At 51.5% G+C, this 20,724-nt stretch overlaps 5 protein-coding genes across 5 annotated transcripts; 1 reads left to right on the top strand and 4 right to left on the bottom strand.

Moving 5' to 3' along the window:
- Positions 1–467: 467 nt before the first annotated feature.
- Positions 468–1,081, bottom strand: ENH_00063940 (hypothetical protein, conserved; the record flags this gene model as incomplete). The annotated part of the gene is made up of 3 exons (XM_013577228.1): positions 468–581; positions 741–854; positions 971–1,081. The coding sequence occupies 3 exons, from the start codon at positions 1,079–1,081 to the stop codon at positions 468–470; spliced, it is 339 nt and encodes a 112-aa protein (XP_013432682.1).
- A 1,080-nt stretch (positions 1,082–2,161) lies between these two features.
- On the bottom strand, positions 2,162–4,062 carry ENH_00063930 (hypothetical protein, conserved; the record flags this gene model as incomplete). Its single annotated transcript, XM_013577227.1, has 6 exons — positions 2,162–2,336; positions 2,433–2,507; positions 2,693–2,817; positions 3,338–3,445; positions 3,766–3,892; positions 4,013–4,062. 6 exons carry the CDS (start codon positions 4,060–4,062, stop codon positions 2,162–2,164), a joined length of 660 nt encoding a protein of 219 aa, XP_013432681.1.
- Positions 4,063–6,777: 2,715 nt separating this feature from the next.
- On the bottom strand, positions 6,778–15,982 carry ENH_00063920 (SNF2 family N-terminal domain containing protein, putative; the record flags this gene model as incomplete). The annotated part of the gene is made up of 15 exons (XM_013577226.1): positions 6,778–7,683; positions 7,895–8,035; positions 8,188–9,556; positions 9,788–10,269; positions 10,430–10,682; positions 10,854–11,081; positions 11,322–12,367; positions 12,501–12,726; positions 12,883–13,238; positions 13,433–13,611; positions 13,832–13,939; positions 14,041–14,238; positions 14,373–14,666; positions 14,834–15,383; positions 15,602–15,982. The coding sequence occupies 15 exons, from the start codon at positions 15,980–15,982 to the stop codon at positions 6,778–6,780; spliced, it is 6,717 nt and encodes a 2,238-aa protein (XP_013432680.1).
- A 294-nt stretch (positions 15,983–16,276) lies between these two features.
- ENH_00063910 (hypothetical protein) lies at positions 16,277–16,725 on the top strand (the record flags this gene model as incomplete). The annotated part of the gene is made up of 2 exons (XM_013577225.1): positions 16,277–16,310; positions 16,559–16,725. 2 exons carry the CDS (start codon positions 16,277–16,279, stop codon positions 16,723–16,725), a joined length of 201 nt encoding a protein of 66 aa, XP_013432679.1.
- Positions 16,726–18,577: 1,852 nt separating this feature from the next.
- Positions 18,578–19,292, bottom strand: ENH_00063900 (hypothetical protein, conserved; the record flags this gene model as incomplete). Its single annotated transcript, XM_013577224.1, has 3 exons — positions 18,578–18,622; positions 18,716–18,839; positions 19,162–19,292. The coding sequence occupies 3 exons, from the start codon at positions 19,290–19,292 to the stop codon at positions 18,578–18,580; spliced, it is 300 nt and encodes a 99-aa protein (XP_013432678.1).
- Between the last annotated feature and the right edge of the window lie 1,432 nt (positions 19,293–20,724).

Here is a 20,724-nt window from a genome sequence, read left to right as displayed (position 1 = left end):
TTTTGTTCACATTTGGACAGGTTTGGTCTGTCAACACACTAGAGCTGCTAAAATTGTTAAGCTGTGACAGGACTTTACTCTCCTTTCAGTTCTGCGGAGAAAATTTTGGCAAAGCCCGTGGCCCCATAGTTGCATGCTCTGACACCAACGCGGGGCGTCGTTCCCGAGTTCAGTGCATAATATAGCTGCGTTTTTCTGAGCTAGGTGCAGCTTTATGGAACGCGTCTTCAGCTAGAGAATGATTGCTTAGTGCTCAACTCATCATAATAAGATGCACGCACTTAGGTTAGAATTACCGTCACATCAATTGTCAGCAATGTCAAAATGCCTATTCTCTGTGAAATCATCTGCCCGAATAGAAACGGTTGCCCCTGTAAAAGCTTCAGCCATCGACGAAGGTGGCATCGTGGCTACTTTGCGGCCTTATCACGCCTGGTTAGTTTTGCAGCAACAGGAGCGGTGTCCGTTCAGTAAAGTGATGTGATTGACTGAACCTCCTGCGAAGGGCGTGGTTTGTGAAGTAGATAGTCGTTGACTTCTTCAAGAAGTTGGCGATTCAGCTTCATCTCTGTCTGACTAACCTGCAAGAGATATATCTAGTGAAGGGATTCAGAGCAATGTTGCAAAGCTTCAGCGTGTGCAAAGGGGTGCATTTCTTTGCATCAACGTGAAGTAAGAAAGGTTTACGCAGACTGTCAGGTCGTCTTGCTCAATACCGTCTACAAAGGTGCGCAACCCACTAAAATATCCTTGTTAAGTTTGCGCTCTTCCATCTGCTTAACGAGAAGTTCTTGCTGGCGCTTGCATAGCTCGCGCCTGCTACGCTGTTCCATTTCTTGCTTTTTCTTATATTCCTGTGGCCGCCAAATAGCTCAGAGTAGCAGCACATTCGGCAGCTCGTGAAAAAGTGGTGAACAGGGAGTGCCAGAACGGAAAATCCGCAGCCTGAACATGGTTCGTGCCTACACACCTGTGCATCAATCTCCTGCAATCTCTGCAACTCGTAGCGTTCCTGTCTTTCGGCTTCTCTCTGGCGTGCTTTTTCTTGCTGCTGAATCTTCAAGTATTCATGAACCTTCATTTGTTCCTATGTTCACGTCAAGTGGATGCACAGTCGCAGGAAAAGCTGTAACAACATCAAACGCTGCTTTTAAGAAGAACTTGCACAGCGCAATCTCCCCAGGCATATTTCTGGAGGGCTTTCGCCCTTTGGGAAAATGTGGTCAGTGGCATGAGTCACCGCCTTCTTTCGTTCTGCTGCCTCCCTCTCCAGAATGTCACGACGAGCCTGGTCCTCCGCGTCTCGCTTAAGCGCGTTTAAAGTCGCTAATTCCTTCTGTTAAGGTGTTTCAGTACAGCTCATTCGCAACTGAGCTTCCAAGCTAACGAGCTGTAAATATCTTGGTAATCCGAAATGATTGGCGTTGGTCATAGAGAAGCATATGCTGTGTGGAAAGTCTGTAGTGCAAGTTCAGTACGGGCGGTAATGTGACATTGACGTCTGAACTTTTCTAAACTAATACTCGAGCCTAACAAGTAAGATTTCCTTGCCTTGTCTATGGTTGCTAGCATGGCGATTTTGTCGGCACGACTCTGATGCAGATCCAGAAGCATTTGGCGTTCTTGCCTAGCCCTTTCTGCTGCCTCTTTCTCCAACTGGACGCTTAACTTCAACAGACGCATATCTTCTTCTTGTTCCTGCTTTGCACGTGCTTCAGCCAATCGCCGTTCCGCAGCAGTCACCTGAGAACGCCTCTATTAAACCACTTAAATTGGCTCGTAGGACTATTTTTCGCCTGTTGGAAGCTAGTTCTTGTCTTCGACATAACCAGTAAGGCGATGCTGTCTGCAAGCCGTGGGTCATGCAACGCATTTATAGCGGTAAAGACCAGAAGGCAGCTCGGCATTGTCAGCTCTGAACATGAGAAAATGCTAACCTCCAAAATTTCCTGCATCGCGCGGGCTTTTTGCTGCTTTGCTTTTATAGCCGTTCGCTTCTCTAGCTCCATGTGCCTTGAGACCTGCTCGAGGATTTCTTGGCTCTCTCGTAGTTGCTCCGCTTTGTATTCCTGTGCGTCATCGGTTTCAGATAAGTCATAAACGATGCTTCAGAGGTTATGTGCCTAATTGAGTTTGTGTAGCTTTTCTGCCTCTAGTGGAGTCATCCATGCCTCGCCTTAGTGTCCTTGAGTGGGTAATGCGAAAATGCATGAAGAAGCAAGCCACTGCCACTCACTTCTTCAAGCTTTTGGCGTTCTTGCATTTGCGCATCAAGAACTTCCTTTTGATGTAGCATTTTTTCAAGTGCATTCTTCTGCTTTTCCTGCTCTTGAGCCCTGCGAGCAAAGTACGACATGAACAGATGCAGCTTCTGGTTGCTCTTCGGAATAGCTTCGTGGCCTGTTGTAAATCCTGTTCAGTTGGGTACTCACTTCCACAAGTCCAGCTCCTTTCGTAACTCCCTTGCGCATTCAATCTCTTCTCGCTTTTGGACTTCTTTTTGGTGCCTTCAAAAGGGAAGCAGTGTCTACTTAGCGCTACTACATATTCTGTGCTTCAGCTGAATCTGCTTTGAGGGATCACTAGGACAAAAAATCGAGTTGCACCGAATTCCGCCGATTTCAGCAATTGAGCCCATGCCTAGGTTATGTCCAGGGAACAAATAGTAGCCTAACGTTTGTTTGATTTTCACCGTTGCTCCTTAAGCTGAGCCTCCAGTTCTCCTCGCAACCAATTCTGCCTTCTCACACGTTCTTGAGAGAGTGCCTGCTCCTCCAGCTTTCCCTTATAAGAATTATACTCATCAACGTCTGCCCACTATGAATAACACAAAGCAAGGGTTCTGGATAATCTAGTTTTAGGCGACGGTCGTGTCAAAAGTAAATAACATTACGCAGGATAGTAGCACACGCAAGTATCCAAGCTCCTTGCTGTTGTGAAGCGCCAGTGAATCATACTACGACATTTTTCAGTGTTGTCTGAAGAACGTGCTCCCTACATTCAAGTCTTTGAATTCTTCGGTAAGCTCCTTTGTAGTCTTCCGATGGTGCAATAAAGCCCCATCGTCCGTGCCGCCTAACGTTTCTGTGATTGGAGGAGATTCAGTTTTAGCTTTTCCAGCCTGGCCATTGGGCATAATTTGCAAAGTAATATGTGCGCACTCGATTGGTCTCTTTAAAGGCTTGAACGTGTGGTTACTATAAACTCATGGATGGCCAGGGCTTGCCGCTGTCCGAAGATTCTTTTTTTCGGCATGCTGTCGATGCTTGATGAAACAACACTCGCCGCGCGTTTACGGCCGAAGCTGTGGCCTGTTTCGCTGATGCTGGTTGCTCACGTCTGGATCAGTTGCTTGTTCTGGTGGCGGCGTCGGGGAAACCGTATTTTCACCTGGTGATGAGGCCTCAACAGCTTCAAGGGGTGGATCAGGCTTCCCCTCCGCACGCTGCGTTTTCAAGCAGAGTACCGGTGCCCATTCACTACTTCGTAGGACTACTACTTGTTGCTGACACCTATTGAGGAATGCGCTCTAGTCTATGAGTTCGTGCCTGGCTGGGAAGCACCAACCACTATGCGCGCAGCACATTCTGGAGAGTACTATCAGCAAGTTAGTTTTTCCCAATAACGAATGTAGGCTTTGCAGCGTGGTGCAATTCCGCTTTTTGTGCATACCCTCTAATGGCTTGTTCTGGCTACTTAAATAATTAGAGGTTAACTGATGCTGCCCGTTACGTTTGCAGGAAATAGCTGGATAACGCAACTTACCTTTGCTGTCATATTCTGTACTTTCACCGAATGGTGATTCATTTCTTCCTCTCTCTTCATTTGCAAGAGCTTCTGCTGGCGTGAATGGCTCATAAACCGGCTAGGCTGAAGAGGGCTTCCGTAAATCCTAGAACACCCCCTCCAAACTGGCAGCTTCATAGGGCCATTTTCACTGCTAGAGAAACGTGCATGCCGTGTATACTATGTGGGAATATGAACTATGTCAATATTAGCATTAGCAACTTACGTGGTCTTCCACGGGTCCTTCCGTGCGGCTTGTCGTGGTGGGTACATCATCTTGAAAAGGCTGTGATTTCGGCACACCACTACAAAAGTTACACCAAGGGACGATGGCCGCCCGTATTTGTGTAGCCCTGTTCGTTTCTTCTTCTACTATCTTTTTACTAGAAAGGGAAGCCCTTGCGAAATTGGATGCCTAAGGGACCTCTTGACGCAGAATCCGGCACCTCGCGAAGCGGTTTTAGAGCCATTCAGGCGCCGTATTCTTATTTATGGGGCCCAAAAGCGCAGTGCTAATTTATATTGCTGCTTGTTAACTTACAGAGGGGCCAAACTGTAGCTCTGGAGTCTTGTATGAAAACCTATCAGTCAACGTCTGCTCCTAAGACTCTCCCGAAGTGAGTTTTACTATCAAGAAAACTGACTGTGGAGCACAACCACTCCTTAGTTTTTAAGCTTCAGGTTGGAGTAGAGAGCTTTAGTGCCAGCAAACTTGCGTTGTTCCGTTCTGCAGCGGCAGCTGCCACGCCGATTCACACCGGGGCCCTTACAAGGGGCTGCGTGGGCGCTGACGCTCGGTTATCGACGTTGAGGCTCGGATGCTCATGCATATTGCTTGCAAGGATACTCTTGCGATATTTATATAATATAGTGGCCGATTCATGGTTTATGCGGAACGCGTGTACTCAGTGCACAGGGTCACCTGATTGCACCCCAATGAGCGTTTTACAGTAATGAACGTTTTACACTTAGCTGATCACCACAAAGAGCACCCTGTAGTAGAGCTGTCGCATGCGAAGCTCCGAATATTCTCAGAAAAATCTAGTTGCCTGGATTTATATTGCCACAGTGACCGATTTGGAAGGGTCCGAGCAGTGGAAGCACACAAACATTCGAAGGCCATGTTGTCGTGGCCTGGACAGCCTCGCACGTTCTACTAACCTAAGTGAAATAGTTTGCATGCTCACTGATAAGCTAATAATCGGCGTGATCTCCCTTCGACTTTGTCAAGAGCACTTTGATTTCCATTCCGTCAAAGGCCCGGTTTCGCTGCAGCTGGCTGTGCTGCACTCGAGATAGGCCCCAAAGCAATTATCAAAAAAAAAATACGATGAGGAGGGACCACAAGGCTACCGCAATCCACGAAGCTTTTACTATTGTATCCTTACCTCTCTCATTGGCTCCCCATAGCTGTGGCAGGCTCTTTTTGGAAACCCATCTACAGTGGAATAAAACCCCAGGAGACACAACAGACTCCCGAAGCTTGCCTCTCTACGCATATGCCAATGTAAAACAAACTAGCTCTTCAATGTTGCACTATCAAGCTCCCTTACCAACACTTCTACGGTGCATCTAACGGCACAGTGGGGTTGGTACCTGGGTTGGTTCCCCCACCACACTGTACAGAGAGTTCTGTGAAGTTCTGGGTAAAGTACACGTAGGTATAAATGCATTCTACAGAGCTCCGTTCCGTAGACTTGAATTGAAGAATGATACTACACAGAAACTAGTTGACCCGCTCGCGACTGGAGAAAGCCAAATCAGAAGAGATACGAACTCCAGCACACTCTGCAGGAATTGCTCTGCTCAGGTAACCATACTTCTATTGCTGTTGTTACCGAAGACCATTCTTGTCAGGTTAACCGGGTGCTCGCTTGCTACATCAGAGAAATTCCTTGCCATCAAAACTATTCAGCGCGCTACGTCCATACAAAAGGTTTTGCTTGGCAGCTTGCTGTTCTTGTACTACGTATCTCCACAGTGCATTGAACTGTTCACCACCATCCTGCAATGGCGTCATCTAGGAGCGAACGCTCTAGTCTAGGTTGCTGTTGGCGTTCTACAGAACACTTCAGAAACACGTGCACCTGTAGTATAACGCCATAATCATTCCACTCAACTGGAGAGATTCTCGCATGCATTGTATTGCTCGGCATTCCAAGACACAAAGCCATGCCATTTTCCTCGTCATCCACTAAAGTTATCAACACCAGGCCACCTTACCGAGCTCCCGATATACTCTCATCCCACGCCCTTCACAGTTGTTACACGCCCAATGGCCAGCACAAGTAAAACTATCCTAGAACCAATGCAGGTGATATGAGTGGATCTGAAGCTTTAGAACAAACAGCTTCCATTAATTAATAGTCATGCGTGCACTATTAAAATGTCACTGCGGCCGCAAATATCCTGGTCACTGCCAGGCCCCATTCGAGTTTCGTCGCCCACTAGCCAACAGTGAAATGCGCGTGCAGTTGCACCGGCATTCGAAAACAACTACCCAGGAACTTCACGGGTAGCGTTGCCACTGCTCCTGGTGCTTCCGGCACACAAGAAAGGAACAGCAAAAGCAAAATGCCAATGCGAAAACCAGCATTGTTTTTATAAGCAGTGGCTGGCTCTGCGCTCCCTTCACTTGAGCAATGGCTCGCTTAAGGCTCCCTTTCAGGCCACAGCCACCTGAAGAGAGCGGCCATATTTCGAGGCCCATCATACGATGGTCCGCATATGTCGCAAAGTGCCTGGGGCGTTAGCCTCGCATGAAGAACGCTGCATGGCGTGTGAACAACAACATGCATTGTTGCCCAAACAATCATTGACAGGCACCGGTCCCTCGTTTGGAGCTTTAGGGTCCCCTACTGGTGGACTCGCAGCCGCCGAGTATGCATTTCACTATACACGGCGCCTTCGCTTCCTCAAAAGGCTAATGAAGAGCCACTCCTGTGCCTCCCTCGCTGCCCGCTTCACAAACACAGAAACACACAGACTGGATCAATCACTCTCTGTATCTGAAGCCTGTTTGGCGCCCCATGGAGCTAAGGCTGCAACCGGCATTCCTCCCGGACGCGCGACACCTTGAACTCTTGAGCCTGCCAATAACGGCTGCTTCATCCCTGAGCCGCCAGTAGCTGCTGCTCTGTTCCTGGATGTGAAAAAATCAATTATGGACTTCTGCTTCACTGCCGCCGCGACAGCTGACGCAGCAATGGAACCCCCAGCGCCCGGAAGCCCCATCTCTGCAGCTTGCACACACGCAGCCATCGCTTCCCCTGTCTTCGATAACATGGTTTTCCTCTGCCTCTTCGCAATTACAGGAGCTGCCGCGATGGTGGCGCCGCGGGCGCCACTGTTGGGTCTATCAATGCTGTGTCGCTTTCCCGTGGCGCTCTTAGCTGCGCAATCTGCAGCTGCTATAGCTGCAGCAGCAGCAGGTGGGACACAGTTGTCGGCCGGAGCCGCAGATGAAACGCCCGGCACTGGCTGACCCTTTGCGACCCCCAACACTTCAACTTCGCTGTTTGTATCAGAAGGCGTCATGAGAGACCTTTCTCCATCTCCCGTAACACCCATCAACAGCTTCTTTTGCTCGTTGTGCAGGTTGGCCAGAGATGCGCCTGGCGCTCGTCCATTGGCAGCTGAGAGGGTAGCCAATACTTGCAGTTCCTTCTGACGCTTGAGGAGCAGCAGCTCCTTGCTGCGGTTCAGGATCATCGATATACGGTCTTTGTTGGAAGCTACATTGTTTATTGAAGGCAACGCGCTCTGCGCTCCTTGTGGTGTTGCTGCTGAGCCGTATCCCGCAGGGGAGGGCACTCCCCGTTTGCCCGAGGTAAAGCGCGAGGCGATTGCATGCTGAAGGCCTGCAGCTACCATGCACTCCTCCAAAACCTTGTCCGCCTGCATGTACATTGCAAAAACGAGCAAGGGCTATCCTTATCCTATAGTATCACGAAATCAAGGCACGAAGACACAATAGGGTGTTTTTGCGCTGAATGCTATTGAAGACGTGCTGTCGTAGGTGCATGCTTGCCGGCACAGAGGCCCAATGTGCAATTCGTAAAATAAAAACCAAATGGGAAGCTGAAAAGTGATCCCTGCGCCACCTCACCGCTTCCTGGTACTGCTGAAAGAAAGCTTTGAGTCGCTGGGGGGATGCTGACGCATAGACACACGGGTTGGGGTCGGGGATAGGCTCCCTCGCCAGCAGCAACTCCGCGACACGTCGCATCTTCGCTCGCCGTTCGTCATACTGAAGCAACGAAACACCGCACAGCAAATGGAGTTGTCCTGTCAGCAACAAAACCTAGCCCAGCTATCACCACTACAAAAAGACCGAAGACACGCTACGGGGAAAACAGGGCAAACTGAGAGGTTCAATGGCGCATGGACATAGTAACGAACCTCCTGCAACTGTCCAGGAGTAAGCGTGGGGCAGTGCTTTCTCGTGTGAGACCTCTTCCCAATGCGCCACTCGTGGCACGCTGCGCAGACCTGCCTCTGCATGTACTTCACCCTCTGGTCATTGCCTGCTACCGATGGCGCCGACGCAGCGGCTCCTGCCTCACTGTATCCTCCTTGCAGCAAAGCAGCCGAGCTCGCCAGTGCCCGCAGCGCGCTTTGTGGGATGCCAGGCGAAGCAGAAACGTCTGAGCCCTCTTTCACAGCCCCATCAGCCGGGGAAGCATCCACGTCAATCACGCCATCCGTAGGCCCCGTTGTGCCTGCATGTCCTCCTGTCTGCTCCTGCCCTGTCTGGGACACAGGCCGCGCTCGTGCCACAAATTTTTGTATCACTTCATCGGGAAAGCAACACGGGCCCGGGTAATCCTTTACCCCATGGCAGGGAAATCGGCAATTGTCACAAACGCTGAGACTTTGTGAGGGTAGCTTCATGTTTGCTAGCTGGTTTGTGGGCTTTTTGGATGCCTTCTTTATTGCTGCCGCCGCTGCCGACGCTAATGCCGCTTGGCCGTCGGTTCCAGCGGCAGCAGCAGCATTCACTGCTTCTGCAATAGCAGCCTCCCTAGATGCTCTTTGCGCTGCTTTTGCTGCAGCGGATCTCTTTTCAATCTCCGCAAGAAAGGCAGCAGGGAAAAGACGTTGATACGCCTGCCTCAACGCAATCTCACCTGCTTCGTCCAACCGATCCACCGCTTGCTTGTGATCAAACCACCGTCTCTCCTCTTCTGCTCTCTGACGTTGCAAATGCTTAACCTCATCCTTCTCAAGTCGCAGCCTTGCGCCATCGAGATGCAGCTGCCGCTGCTGTTGCCGTAGTTCCTGTTGCATCAACTTCTCATGGTCCTTTTCCTCCTTCGTCAGCCGACGACGAGTCTGCTGCTCCTCCACGGCTTTGCACTTGGAGCAGAGAAACAAAATCCAATTTTGCGGGGTTACATTCATGCCCCGTTGTCTAAGCTGCATGTAATAGTCCTCGCCAACGTTGTAGCGGCAATAGTCCGGAGGGAAGCAATCGTAGCAGAATGACGTGGGACACCGGGCGCAGTGGACGAGCATGTTGCCGCATTGTGACGTTTTCCGAAAGCATAGACCGCACTCGTGCCAGCGACAGCGCCAGCTCTTCTTAACATCCTTCGGCAGACCCTCGCAGCAGCGATGGTACACTTTGGGGCAGCCACTGCAACAGACCAAATCCCCATAAGCCACCTCCACAGGCTTTCCTTCTCGGTCTACAGATGTCTGCACGTGGTCCTTCCCGTTGCCGCACACAAAGCACCGCGTCTCGTGACGTAGCTTACGACGCTCCTCCCTGAAAGCACCATGCGAAACAAATGTAACGGTAAGCTTAAAATAACCAGCAACATCTCGACAGCGTCCACCCATGAACGCAAAACATTTGCAACACAAAGACTCGATAAAGCAACCTCACCACAGGAAAACATAGAAACCAACCACCAGCCACACTCTCTCTAGACGCGAGGAATATGGGAAGCATGAAAACCACCTGCGGCTTGAAGCAGTCACCACTACTTCCGCTCACCGCTGCGTGAACTCCTGTGGGACGTAAAGCGCGACAGGTTTCTTACGCTCTCTTCCAGAGCGCCATAATACTCCTGCACTCTGCAACTCAGCCTCCAGGCCTCCCTTGGGTGGAGCCCCTGATGAAGCCTCACACAGCTCCACTTCTTCCTCTGCACCGCAGGGAGAAGTGCTTCCGCTGGGTTTCGCTTCCTCAGGTTCTGTGCCTGTTTTCGCCCCAGGGGCATCGCAAGGACCCTCTGGAGCCGCGGGCTCCTCAGTGCCCTCTACGAGCTGTTGCTGGTTGCGGCGCTCCTCCGCCTCTTCATCCATGACTTCGTTTATATCAACTAAATTTTTCTCATCCAGGTCTTCCTCGAACGAAGCCGAAGCTCCCAATGGCTCCTCGTCCTCTCCAAGCACTGGGAGAGGCTGACGAGATCGGCAGGTTAGGTCTTCCAAAGGCAGGTTTGAGATATCCTCAGTGCCCGTTGCCGCAACTTGCTGCAGCACAGTACCAGAAAGCCGCAAAACTCGCAAGCGGATAAAACAAAATCCGGGCAAGACCACCATCCCGTTGTCAGTCACCCTCACTGCAGCCCCGACCCACGCTGGAAAGCAGAAGGCATGCACTTCGCAACTGGTGATACACAAGATCGCGCACCACAATAGCTTTCTTCCCATGAAGCATCAGCTTCCGGACTTCGTCCGTCGATATCTTCTCAGATCTATGCTCTTTGATGTCTTCTCCGTCTTCCCCGTCAAGGGCCAATGCTTCCTCCTCTATCTGCTGTTGCACCAGTAGTTTGTCCAGGCGCAGCTTCTGTTCCCTTCGGAATGCCATGCGCTCTTCAACCGTCCATTCACTGACCAGAGACCACACGTGAACTTCCCGCTGCTGTCCGATACGATGAGCTCTGTATGCCCGCAACAAAAGCAGAATGTAATGCCTTCTGCCTCGGGACGGAGTGAACAAAGTCTATGGGGCCCAAGCATGAAGGCAATTACATGTAAGCAAGCGGCGTCTAATCATCGTTCATACAGAGAAAAACACAGAGGAAGATGTGCAATTCCACGGAAGAAACGGCAGGCACATCATGGGATTAATTAAGGAAACAGCTTGCCTATCAACGGCTTGCAAATCAATGAAAGGGTTCCAGTCATGGTCATAGATAACGACGTGGTTGGCAGCTGTCAGATTAATGCCCAGGCCTCCTGCTCTTGTGGAAATTAGGTATACAAAGTAACAAGTATTGTCATTGTTAAAGTCCCTGATGTCCAGCTCCCGCACAAACTTATTCGTAGATCCGTCCAATCTGTAAGAAGGACAAAAAATCAACCACGAACACCCGGAAACCTGGCCATATGATATCTGGCATTACGGTCCCTTGCATCAACCACCAATAAATGCAGAAAACCAAAGCAGAGTTGAATTATCAATGAATGAGATATAACTGGGGATGACACCTCTGAAGCGAAGAGATCCAATATGAAGTTCAACTGTGGTTAAGCATTTATACGTATGCATGCTGCTCTTCCAATTTAGGTTGCCTCACCGAAGGTACCTCCAACCCCTGTACTTGCAATATGCCTCCAATTCATCCAAAACAAGCTGAAATTGCGTAAAGATCAGCAGCCTCTGTACCCTGGGAGTGCTCGCGGCGTCAGCCTTCGCTGTCTTTCCTCCATTGCTCTTAAAATCACTGCGCTCACTCTCAGGGGAAGAGTCCTGTTGCTTCGCGTGTCCTTCTGAAACCTGAACTGCTGCTGCCGGCACTCCGGAAGGAAGTTCCTTTTTGGTCTCGTTCACCTCTGTCTGGCGCGCAGGAGACGGACCATCTTCTGTCTTTATCGGCTGAGCATCCAGTGCATCGACACTTTCCTTATGGTCTTTGTGGCTAGCGGGGCTACCTGTACAGCAGGCAGTCGGCATGTTGCTCTTGTCATCCCCCTCGCGCTTCGCTTCTGACGCAACGGGACTCTTCACATTAAGCTGCGCCTTTTCACTATCAGCACCATCTTCCTGGGAGACGGGAGCGGCTGGGGTTAAAGCTGCACCATCAGCTTCCCCTTTGGCTACTGCCCCCGTTGCTGTCGGTTCCTGCGAGTCCTGAGCTGCACAAGTTGGGTCCGTCTGCATCAGGTCCTCCTCATCCACTATTAGATGTCGCCTAGAGCGCCGCTCAGCTCTGCTCCTGGGCTGGTCCTCTGGGGGCGTGGTAGCTACGTCTGCGTCTGATAAGTCCCCCTCTACTTCTTGGCTTTGTTCCTCTGCACCCTCATTATCCGATACGCTGTCGTGCTCTCCTTGTCCGCGTTTTCTCTCCTGCAGCTCAGGGTTGCATGATTCTTTTGTTGGCATAACTGGCTCAGCAGCATAAAGCCCCTCTTTCAGGAACGATTCGTCCCTGGCGGTTGTCAGATCCCTGCTTGGCATGCCCCGTTCTAACAAAGCCCTATACTCAGGGATGCCTATCAGCTCGCTTCTCTTTGGCCGCCTCGGGGGCTTCCTCCCTTCAGCCAAGGCTGCCAACACTGCCTCTTCATGGCGCTTGTAGAATTCGTAAGTGGCCGCGTCGTTTTTATGGGCCATGTAGTCTCTCTGAGAACACACCCAAGACGACACAAAGAAGAAGCAGTTCACCGAATTTGAAAGTAGGTCTGAGCGCAGCGCCTGTTCAACAGAACAGACAAGAAGAAAAACAGAATAGCACTACGGGCAGACTATCAGTTACCTCGTAAGCCGGCACGTATTTGCAGTTCAGGTAGTGGAGATGACACATAAGCTTGTCTAAAAACAATAACTTAGAAGAACCAGCAAGGTGTGCCGCTCCTTCAACAGATTGCAGCTCCCGTGCTGCTCTCGTCACCTCCTCCTGCAGTGCCGGATCCTCTTGGCTGAAAAAAGCCTGGAGCCGCTGTAGTTGCGACTCTCTAGCGCAAACACCCTTCGGGTGAGCGCTGCGAATGTACATGATACACAGAGACAATATTGACATGACTAGCAGAGTATCGGGAGCACACGAAGAGCCGAGTTTGCCAGCTGTTCATGAGACGAATCCGCGCTACTGCAGCAAGGAGGAAACAAAGAATTCATGGCATGCCTAACGAACTTACCAAAGAATCCTCATCTTAATGACAAGGCCCAACATCTTTCTGAAGTTGACACGCGCTGAATTCGATCTGGCTTCCTCCTGCAGAGACTTGATTTCTAGCAACCTGCGGTACCACTGGGCCGTCAAGTCTGAGATAGGTAGCCAAATGTCATGAAACACTTTGCGTGGAAGTGCGATGGCTTGCTCCTTGAGCCGCCGCAACATCACTCGATCGAGCAACTGCCGGATCTTGTTCAAGTCCTCCTGCTTGAACATTGTGTCCACATCCATCTCCGCTAGTGCCGCCGCCTTAGAGCGACCCCTCGGCTGCTTTCCCCCAGATTTCCCTGCAGCAGACTTCGCATTCTGTGCGAATGCCTGCAAAATCGCAGGAACAAATACACAAAAGGATACGATCTGTCCACTTTCATTAAGGAGCCCCAATGGGGATATGTAGCAGCCTATGAAGAGCACGGAGCCCATAAAAACCAGATAGCGCCCGGCAAGATAGCGCCCGGCAAACATCCCGCCCGTGCACTAAATCACTAGGGGGAGACAGCAGCTGCGCAAACCTGTTCAATGACGAGGGAATCTCTGAACACATCGGGCATTAGAAAGTTGATGAGGGTGAACAACTCTTGAGCATTGTTCTGCAGCGGCGTCCCAGTTAGCAAAAGGCGCATGTTTCCTTGCACCCTATCCAGGGAATGACGAATCGCACCCGAAGCATTCTTTATGCGATGCGCCTCATCTGCGGCCAGACACAAAAAATACGCCACAGAAAAGTAGGTCAAGCACTATATAAACCGCAACGTATGCTCCAGGTACCCAAGAGCTCTAAAGACAGTGCGATCTATTCGCTACCAAAAGTAATTGAAACTGCTGCAGCACAAATACAACGGGTTCCCATTCTCTTGTTTCTAGTAAGGTGCTTTTCGTTTGGGGGATGCCGATGCTACTATAAAGCCTACCAAGGACAATGCACTGCCAATGGGGGATCTGCTCCACGAAAAACTCCTCCTCGCTCTTTACAGTCTCGTACGTCGTGACGTACAAGTCATACAAACCTTTCGACGCAACTGAAAGCGCAAGCACATCATCCTCGACATCGCCGGTAAAAGCTGCTATAAGAAAACAGCATTAATATACCAGATGCGAGCATGGGTCTCAAGAGGCTTACGGCGGTCTTGCATGGCATGCTGCCGCTCATTTCGCGAGCCGCAGATCTTAATGTGAGTCAGCGACGGCGTAAAGCGATGTATCTCATGGAGCCAATTTCCCACAGTCGAAAGAGGAACGACAATCAAGTGAGGCCCGTCCACCTTCATGGCGCTCAAGTAGGACAGAAAGCACAAAGTCTGAATAGTCTTGCCCAGACCTGGAAATCCAACGAAGACACGAACAGTGGGATGACTAGCGAGCAATAACAGACTTCCACGCTAAAAGCAACCGGGACAGCAACAACGCACAACTCCACTTGTCAGAGTCAGCGCAGCATCCCTCCAAGCTCACCCATCTCATCTGCCAAAATGGCGCCTCCAGTAAGGAATGAGCGAAGCAGCCAATCAACTCCTTCTTCCTGATGAGGCTTTAAAGTGATTCCCTCTCTTAAAGGCAAGCCCTTGATCGGACGTCCCGACGCGTGACGGCACGACCTGTAGGCTCTTCTTGTAAACTTCTCAGCTTCTTCTGCAGCCTCATCCTCCAGCTGCTCCAACACATCTGACAACGACCGTTCGACGCACAAACGGGATCCACCAGCACCGCCTCCACGCCCCCTCCGGGAAGTCGGGCCTGCGATGTTCGCTGCAGCAACAACACACGAGCAAACGCAGCCCACAGTGATTAACTGCCTACACTCAAATTTCATTCCTTACACTCCAATAGCTTCCACTGTGATCATTCCCCATGCCAAGCTACACGCGCCGAACTTATGCTGCCTTGACGACTTCAGCTCCAGCTCAGGAACATACCCTTCAAAGTTCTGGCGAGAGCCTGGAGAATCTTGGGGTTTACGAAGGGCCCAAGGTCTTTCTGGTGTACAACAAGGAATCTATTTCTGTATCTCATAATCTTGCTCCTGAACTTTTCGTAGTTTTTTGCCCTTTCCTTCTTCTTCGTCTCAATTTCTTGTCGCGTCCATCTTTTGTGCATTTGATTAGCCAGTGGATCAAAGCCCTTGCATACCGGGCATTCCCACTCCTCCCCGATCGAATTCCAGTCAACATCGACCAGACAAGAAGGGTGAAACGAATTAACACAGAAATCGCATCCCAGAAGCTTCCCCGGCCTCTGGCACACGTAACATGTGCTGCTGTTCACCGTGTCGCCGCTTCTGGGCGCCGTGGAGCCCCTACCCAGCCTGCGTATCTCATCCGTGTTGAACGCAGAGGGGTTGCAATCGGGGCAAAACCACTTCTCCTCGTCTGGCTCTATCGTCAACTTCAAACACGACATGTGGTACGAGTGCGGACAGCCGTCGCACATTATCAACTTGCCACCCGACTCATCCTCGATGTCTGACTGAAAAACATAACATCAGTTCAAAAAACTGAACAGACCCATGAAGAACCATCACATCACTGGCAAAAAGACCAAGAAACGAACAAGCGCACGGTCCCACTGTCATAACTCTCTCCCAAGAATACACAGCCCATGAAATTGCATCAGCCGGTTTAACTTGTACAGTGGGTGAGTTTACTGCATCGAACGTGTCACAGGATGGCTCAGTGCAAGCTTGCCTTTCTGCAAAGAAAGCATTTATCATCGTTGGTCATCTCATCCTCCTCTGCTTCCTCTAGGCACTGCGGACACAGCCAAGTGTTCAAGTCGACGACTTGTCCCGGCGCTACGATACCTTCTTGTTGCAAACACTCCAGGTGAAACCGCTTAGGACACGCTGTGCACTCCACCACCGAGTCCTCGCTGCGGCTGACGCTGTCGCGGCATATGTGGCACCACATGGCGCCGCCCCGCCGCCGTCCTACTGCACCTATGTGCGACCCTGCAAGCAAATCGTCACCCCCAGAATCGCGGGAGGCGCAGGACCGCTGCGGCCGACCCCGGCCTCGGCCGCTGCCGCCGCAGCTACCGCTGCGGCTGCTGCTGCCACTGCCCACCATTTTGCTGCTGCCCTCGGCTCGTTATACGCACATCACAGAACACGTGAGTGAAACAACAGGGACATAATGACTTGGATCCGGTGCGCAGTGCCGACCGCAGCAGGATGGACGCTCCAAGGTGCAGATACACCACAGGCGTCACTCCCTGCTGCTAAGCAGCAGCTCAACGTATCGGCCTAACCGTGTCTGCTCCTTCCGTTACCCCTTCCGCTGCTGTTTCCGCTTTCTAGGGCCGAAAGCAGGCCCTTCGTGGCAGCGTTTCTGCAGTGGAATAGGGCCGAAGTGCTGGTAAGAATGGAGGCGACGACCATGCGCCGCCAAGGGTCTGGTGAGGCAGTCAGATGAAGTCGCCCACCTGAAGAGGGCCGTCACGCACTGCTGGTGCTCCCCTGGCGTGGCAGGTGGCCGCAGCCATCAGGCGTTATGGGGCTTGCGGTGCCCACAGTCGGCGGGAGCTGCATGAATTGTAGGCCGCGGAGAAAGGGTTAGAGGTGCTGGAGTAAAAGCGTGAGTGAAAAGCTGCTGAGGCTGCAGCGGCAGCCGGGCGTCTGCTGCTGCTGCTACTGCTACGTCCAGGCCGCGGGCTGCTGCTGCTGCGTTTGGAACCTACGGGTTGGCGAGAAGGGGAAAGTGACGGATTAGAGAACAACAAACAGATGACGCAGCAGCCGCAAGACTCGGATAAGCTGCGCACGCAGCTGCGCCCGCTGACGGTGGCTGCAGAAAGAAAGAGCGCGGGGTAGGGGGGCGTGTTGTCGCTTCTGAGGAGAGAGGCGCTGCAGCAGCAGTAGCCTCTGCGTGGGCAGCAGCAGCAGGGTACACGAGGGTGCAGCAGAGACAGACAGAGCCCAATTAAGCCCTCATGTTGTCTTTAAGCCGCCCTAAGACATAATAGAAACGCCTATGGACCCCCCCTCTGCACAGGGCACAGGGCCAGGGTGATCTGACGCCCTGTTGGCTGCGTCGGACTGCCGCTGGGGCCCTTCCCAATAGCCTCTTTTCTCCCTTTTTGTTTCCTTAACTCGTGTTCCTTTATTACTTACCAATTAACAAAATTTAGATCCCCAGGTGGAGCCCACCGCGCTGCCAGCGGGGCCTCCCAGGAGCCACAGGGCCGACGCTGCTGCACCACAACAGCAACAGCAACTACAGCAACCGCCTCCCCAGCGGTTGCTGCCCCTCCCCCTCCTCCAATCGCCGTCTTTTGCTTCCAGCTGCGAACGATCTACAATAAGACAACGCAACTGCATGCATTGCACTGCTTTTTCTTTTCCCTCCTCTGAAGCAGCATTGTAGCTTGACGAACTGCCTACGTCGCTCCATCTCTGCCACTCTAAGGCTAGGGTGTGTCCAGAGCCTGTGCAGCTGCTGCTGCCCAGCGTCGTAGAGTGTTTGGCTTCATCCCTGTCTTCCGTTGGCAGAGGAGGCGAAGGAGCGCCTGGCGGCGTCTTGGGCCGCTGTTGACGGCAGAGCCACGTGGCCGCGTCGAACTGGCCGTATATGCGTGCCTGAACACACTGAAGAGCCAGGGACGTTGCGTGTGCTTTTCTTGGCTTCGCAGCCGTGCAACTTCACACCGGCCATCTCAGCTAAAGGGCGACCGAACGAAGCTGCAGCAGGAGCGCAGTTCGCCGGCTGCCTGTTCGCCGCAGGCGCGGCAGCGGTTTTGTCTGTGAACTGCCTGCGCGCACAGTGAAGGTGTGCCGCCCGGATGCTCCTGGCGCTACGGGGTGCTGGGGTTTTTTCGTGGGACTGAGGTTTCCAGTAGTGCACTACTGCATTCACCCTACTTCGGTGCTCCCGCAGTGGGGCAGCGGCGAATTGATTCTGCGCTCATCGCTAGTTGTCGCTTTTTGAGCCACTGCGGCCTCGAGTCGCGAGTAATGGTGTTCCTTCGGCAGTGTTGGAATGCTCGTTTTGTGTGAACATTACCTACAGGCGCAAGTGGGGTTCAGGGGTGTTCAATGCGGCTCTTAGGTCTTTGTTTCGGCTTGAAAGTAGGTGCAGTCACAGCATATTGGCAACGAGGTCGGCTCGGCTACTTTCGCAGTGATATTACGTTTCGGCCCACTCTATAACATGGTAACGGCATTCTTCTGCCTTGTAAGGAGCGGAGATGAAGGCATAGATCTTCAGGCGAAAATTGAGATGCATACACGTGAAAAAATTACCAAACTTAGTATCCACAGCCAAGCAAACGCACACGTTTTGCGCTGCTGGCGGAGTTGCTTCAATTTCAAGTTCGCTGGGTCTGTATGAACTCCATGGGGTGCCCTTTCCCGTATCTGGTTTTGTTGCCGGGCGGCTGTTGCGAACTGGCCACCTCGCCTTCTGACAAACTAAACATTGCACGTACAGACGCGCAGCTGGTGGACCCGCTGATAAAAGGAGCTGCACGTCTCACCGCCACTCCGCGCTTCAACCTGCGCCCACGCAGCGGCAGCGGCCAATTTTTGGCCCATAATGCCCCTTTCTGCCCTGCCTAGGGCTAAGTGTGCGCTCGCACTGCGCGGGTATGCAAGCTGAACACCTTAGTCACGGAAACAGAAACACGGGGCATGCACGCCTTCACGCGCAGCGCTGCGCCGAGTGGTGCTACTCCTCCTCTGGGTAGACGTAGGGCACGTCGTTGTACAACTTCTGCAAACAAAGAAAGGCACAATAGGTGGAGTGTATGCTATGGTCGAACAAAAAGCAGGTCATCCGCTGTGAGTCTGCGCGGTTGGGACCTACCCCGCGGTTTACAGATCTCCATATTTTGTTCCATGTCTCGCTCCAGACGTAGGAAGTGACCATTCCCCCGCTGACTACGAACATCCAGTAGGACCAGTTGTTCTTGAGCACGTAGTCGTAAATCCTGAAAAAGGTGCACAGGACATCGATCTGCCAGTGGGTCGACTGCTTTTTCCAGTGGTGACGTTGCTGCCGTTGCACGTGCTCTTATGAGCTCCATTTTGATTGACGGAACCAACATGCTAGTCACGGCTGCGGCGTAGCAGCGTAGAACCTGCGGCGGGGTATGCAGCGGAGGCTAAGTCTTGAACAGCGATAATTCAGGGCTCTGTGTTTGCCCTGAAGCCATTCGGTGGCTTTATGTGGCTTGTGATAATGCGAATCCACTGGGTTTAACGGGGAAACAACGCTAAAAGGCCCGGAACTTCGGTGATCACGGGACGCACTTCGTGGCATTCAGGAGCCTAAAGAAGGGGGCGAACATATCTTTACCCTTTCGGCTGTTTTTCAGCCCTCTCCAGATCCATTCGGGGTAATCATCTGCAAAAGGATTGCCGAATTTAATTCGCCGAAACATATTGTTCAGGGATCCTGACGTCGAATGTCCGTTCGCTCCAGGCGCTGCCGCAAGGCAGAAACGGGAAAAACGAAAAAGGCCCTGCATGATTACTGTCGTTATCTAGGAACAGTAAACAGAGTAGGTTTATTTTTGTATAACCTTCACAATGCTCATATGAAGGCTGCGTCTGGGACTGCAACATGCATGCGCGCGAGCAGCATGACAGAGCGGTCGGCTTGTTCCGCAATTGAGTCGTTTGTTTCCCCGTCATGTTCTATTCTTATGCGTATTTGACAATATAGTGATTAAAGTTGCTCTCTGGAAAAAGGACCTAGCACGAATGCACGCTGCAAACTGGCAAAGAGGCATGCTCAGCAAGTTACACAAGACAGTTGCCTACAGTTTGACGTAAACATAGAAATAAAGTTCTGTGGTCAGAAAAACAAACCCAATCGATGGTTAGAGCTCAACTGAGTTCAGCCGCCTGTGGCCTAGCGGATGCTAAAGGGAAGGCAGCCCGCAAAAGGCGAGTTAATTACAAAACAAAATGCCCCTGTGTTTCCATCTCTACTCCCTTGGACACGGACAGTGATTGGGTGGCCTTATATCCACGCAAATGTTAAATGTTGTCATGGCCAGATAGGAAGTTTTACTATGTTGATAAGCGGCTTAAGCGCCCTACCCAGATAGTAGTCATCGGAAAAAAATACTGTCTGCTTCTTTTCTGTGGCTTCAAAAATTTCTCAACTAAAGACTATCCCCAACTGATTAGGCAAGTTGAGCCTAAAGGCCCTTCTATGTTCGCTCAGTTGCCAAGCCTTTGAAGAATATATTCAGTCCAGTATACATTGATTCAGAACACTGACTCTCATGATGGGTTATTTTGAGGGACCTAATATCCCTACCTACCTCAATAAGGGGAACAGGTTAGTGCGGCTCCAACGGGATCAAATGGCACTGTGTTGCGCTCGGGGGTGATTGGAAGAAAACGCAAAGGAACTTCTGCAACTTGTTTGAGTATTTGCATACTCGTGATATTCATCACTTTGACACTGTTCACATCAAGACATATGTATGTGGCCCGGAATGTTTTCCTGCAGCAAACGGCCCTATTATTTACGTGTCTACTAGTTTTGGCTACGGGCGGCTAAGGCTAGTATTTGTTAGCAAGGGGGAGCTCCGTATATCCCGCCTTTTTGTTTTGTAATTAACTCACAGTGTGAATCATGGAACGTTTTTTGTCCATGGGGACGACTGACTTCAGTTCAAAAGGACTTCGTAACAACTGCTGTGTTGTGAGAGGCGGGCACTGGTGTAATTGAGAGATACCTAACGACTTAGCAAGAGACGTCAAACTCTTGATTGCTTCTCCGAGCTCTGAAGTTCATGCCGTTGAGCTGCTTCTTTTGTATTTGCTCGCCTTGAGCCTTTGGTTGCACGGCACAGGCAA

Source organism: Eimeria necatrix, genomic scaffold (assembly GCF_000499385.1).
Source record: "Eimeria necatrix Houghton genomic scaffold, Enh_scaff57, whole genome shotgun sequence".
In the NCBI taxonomy this organism is placed as follows: domain Eukaryota; phylum Apicomplexa; class Conoidasida; order Eucoccidiorida; family Eimeriidae; genus Eimeria; species Eimeria necatrix.
The sequence above is the reverse complement of the archived record's forward strand: the minus strand, read 5'-3'. Positions and strand labels throughout refer to the sequence as shown.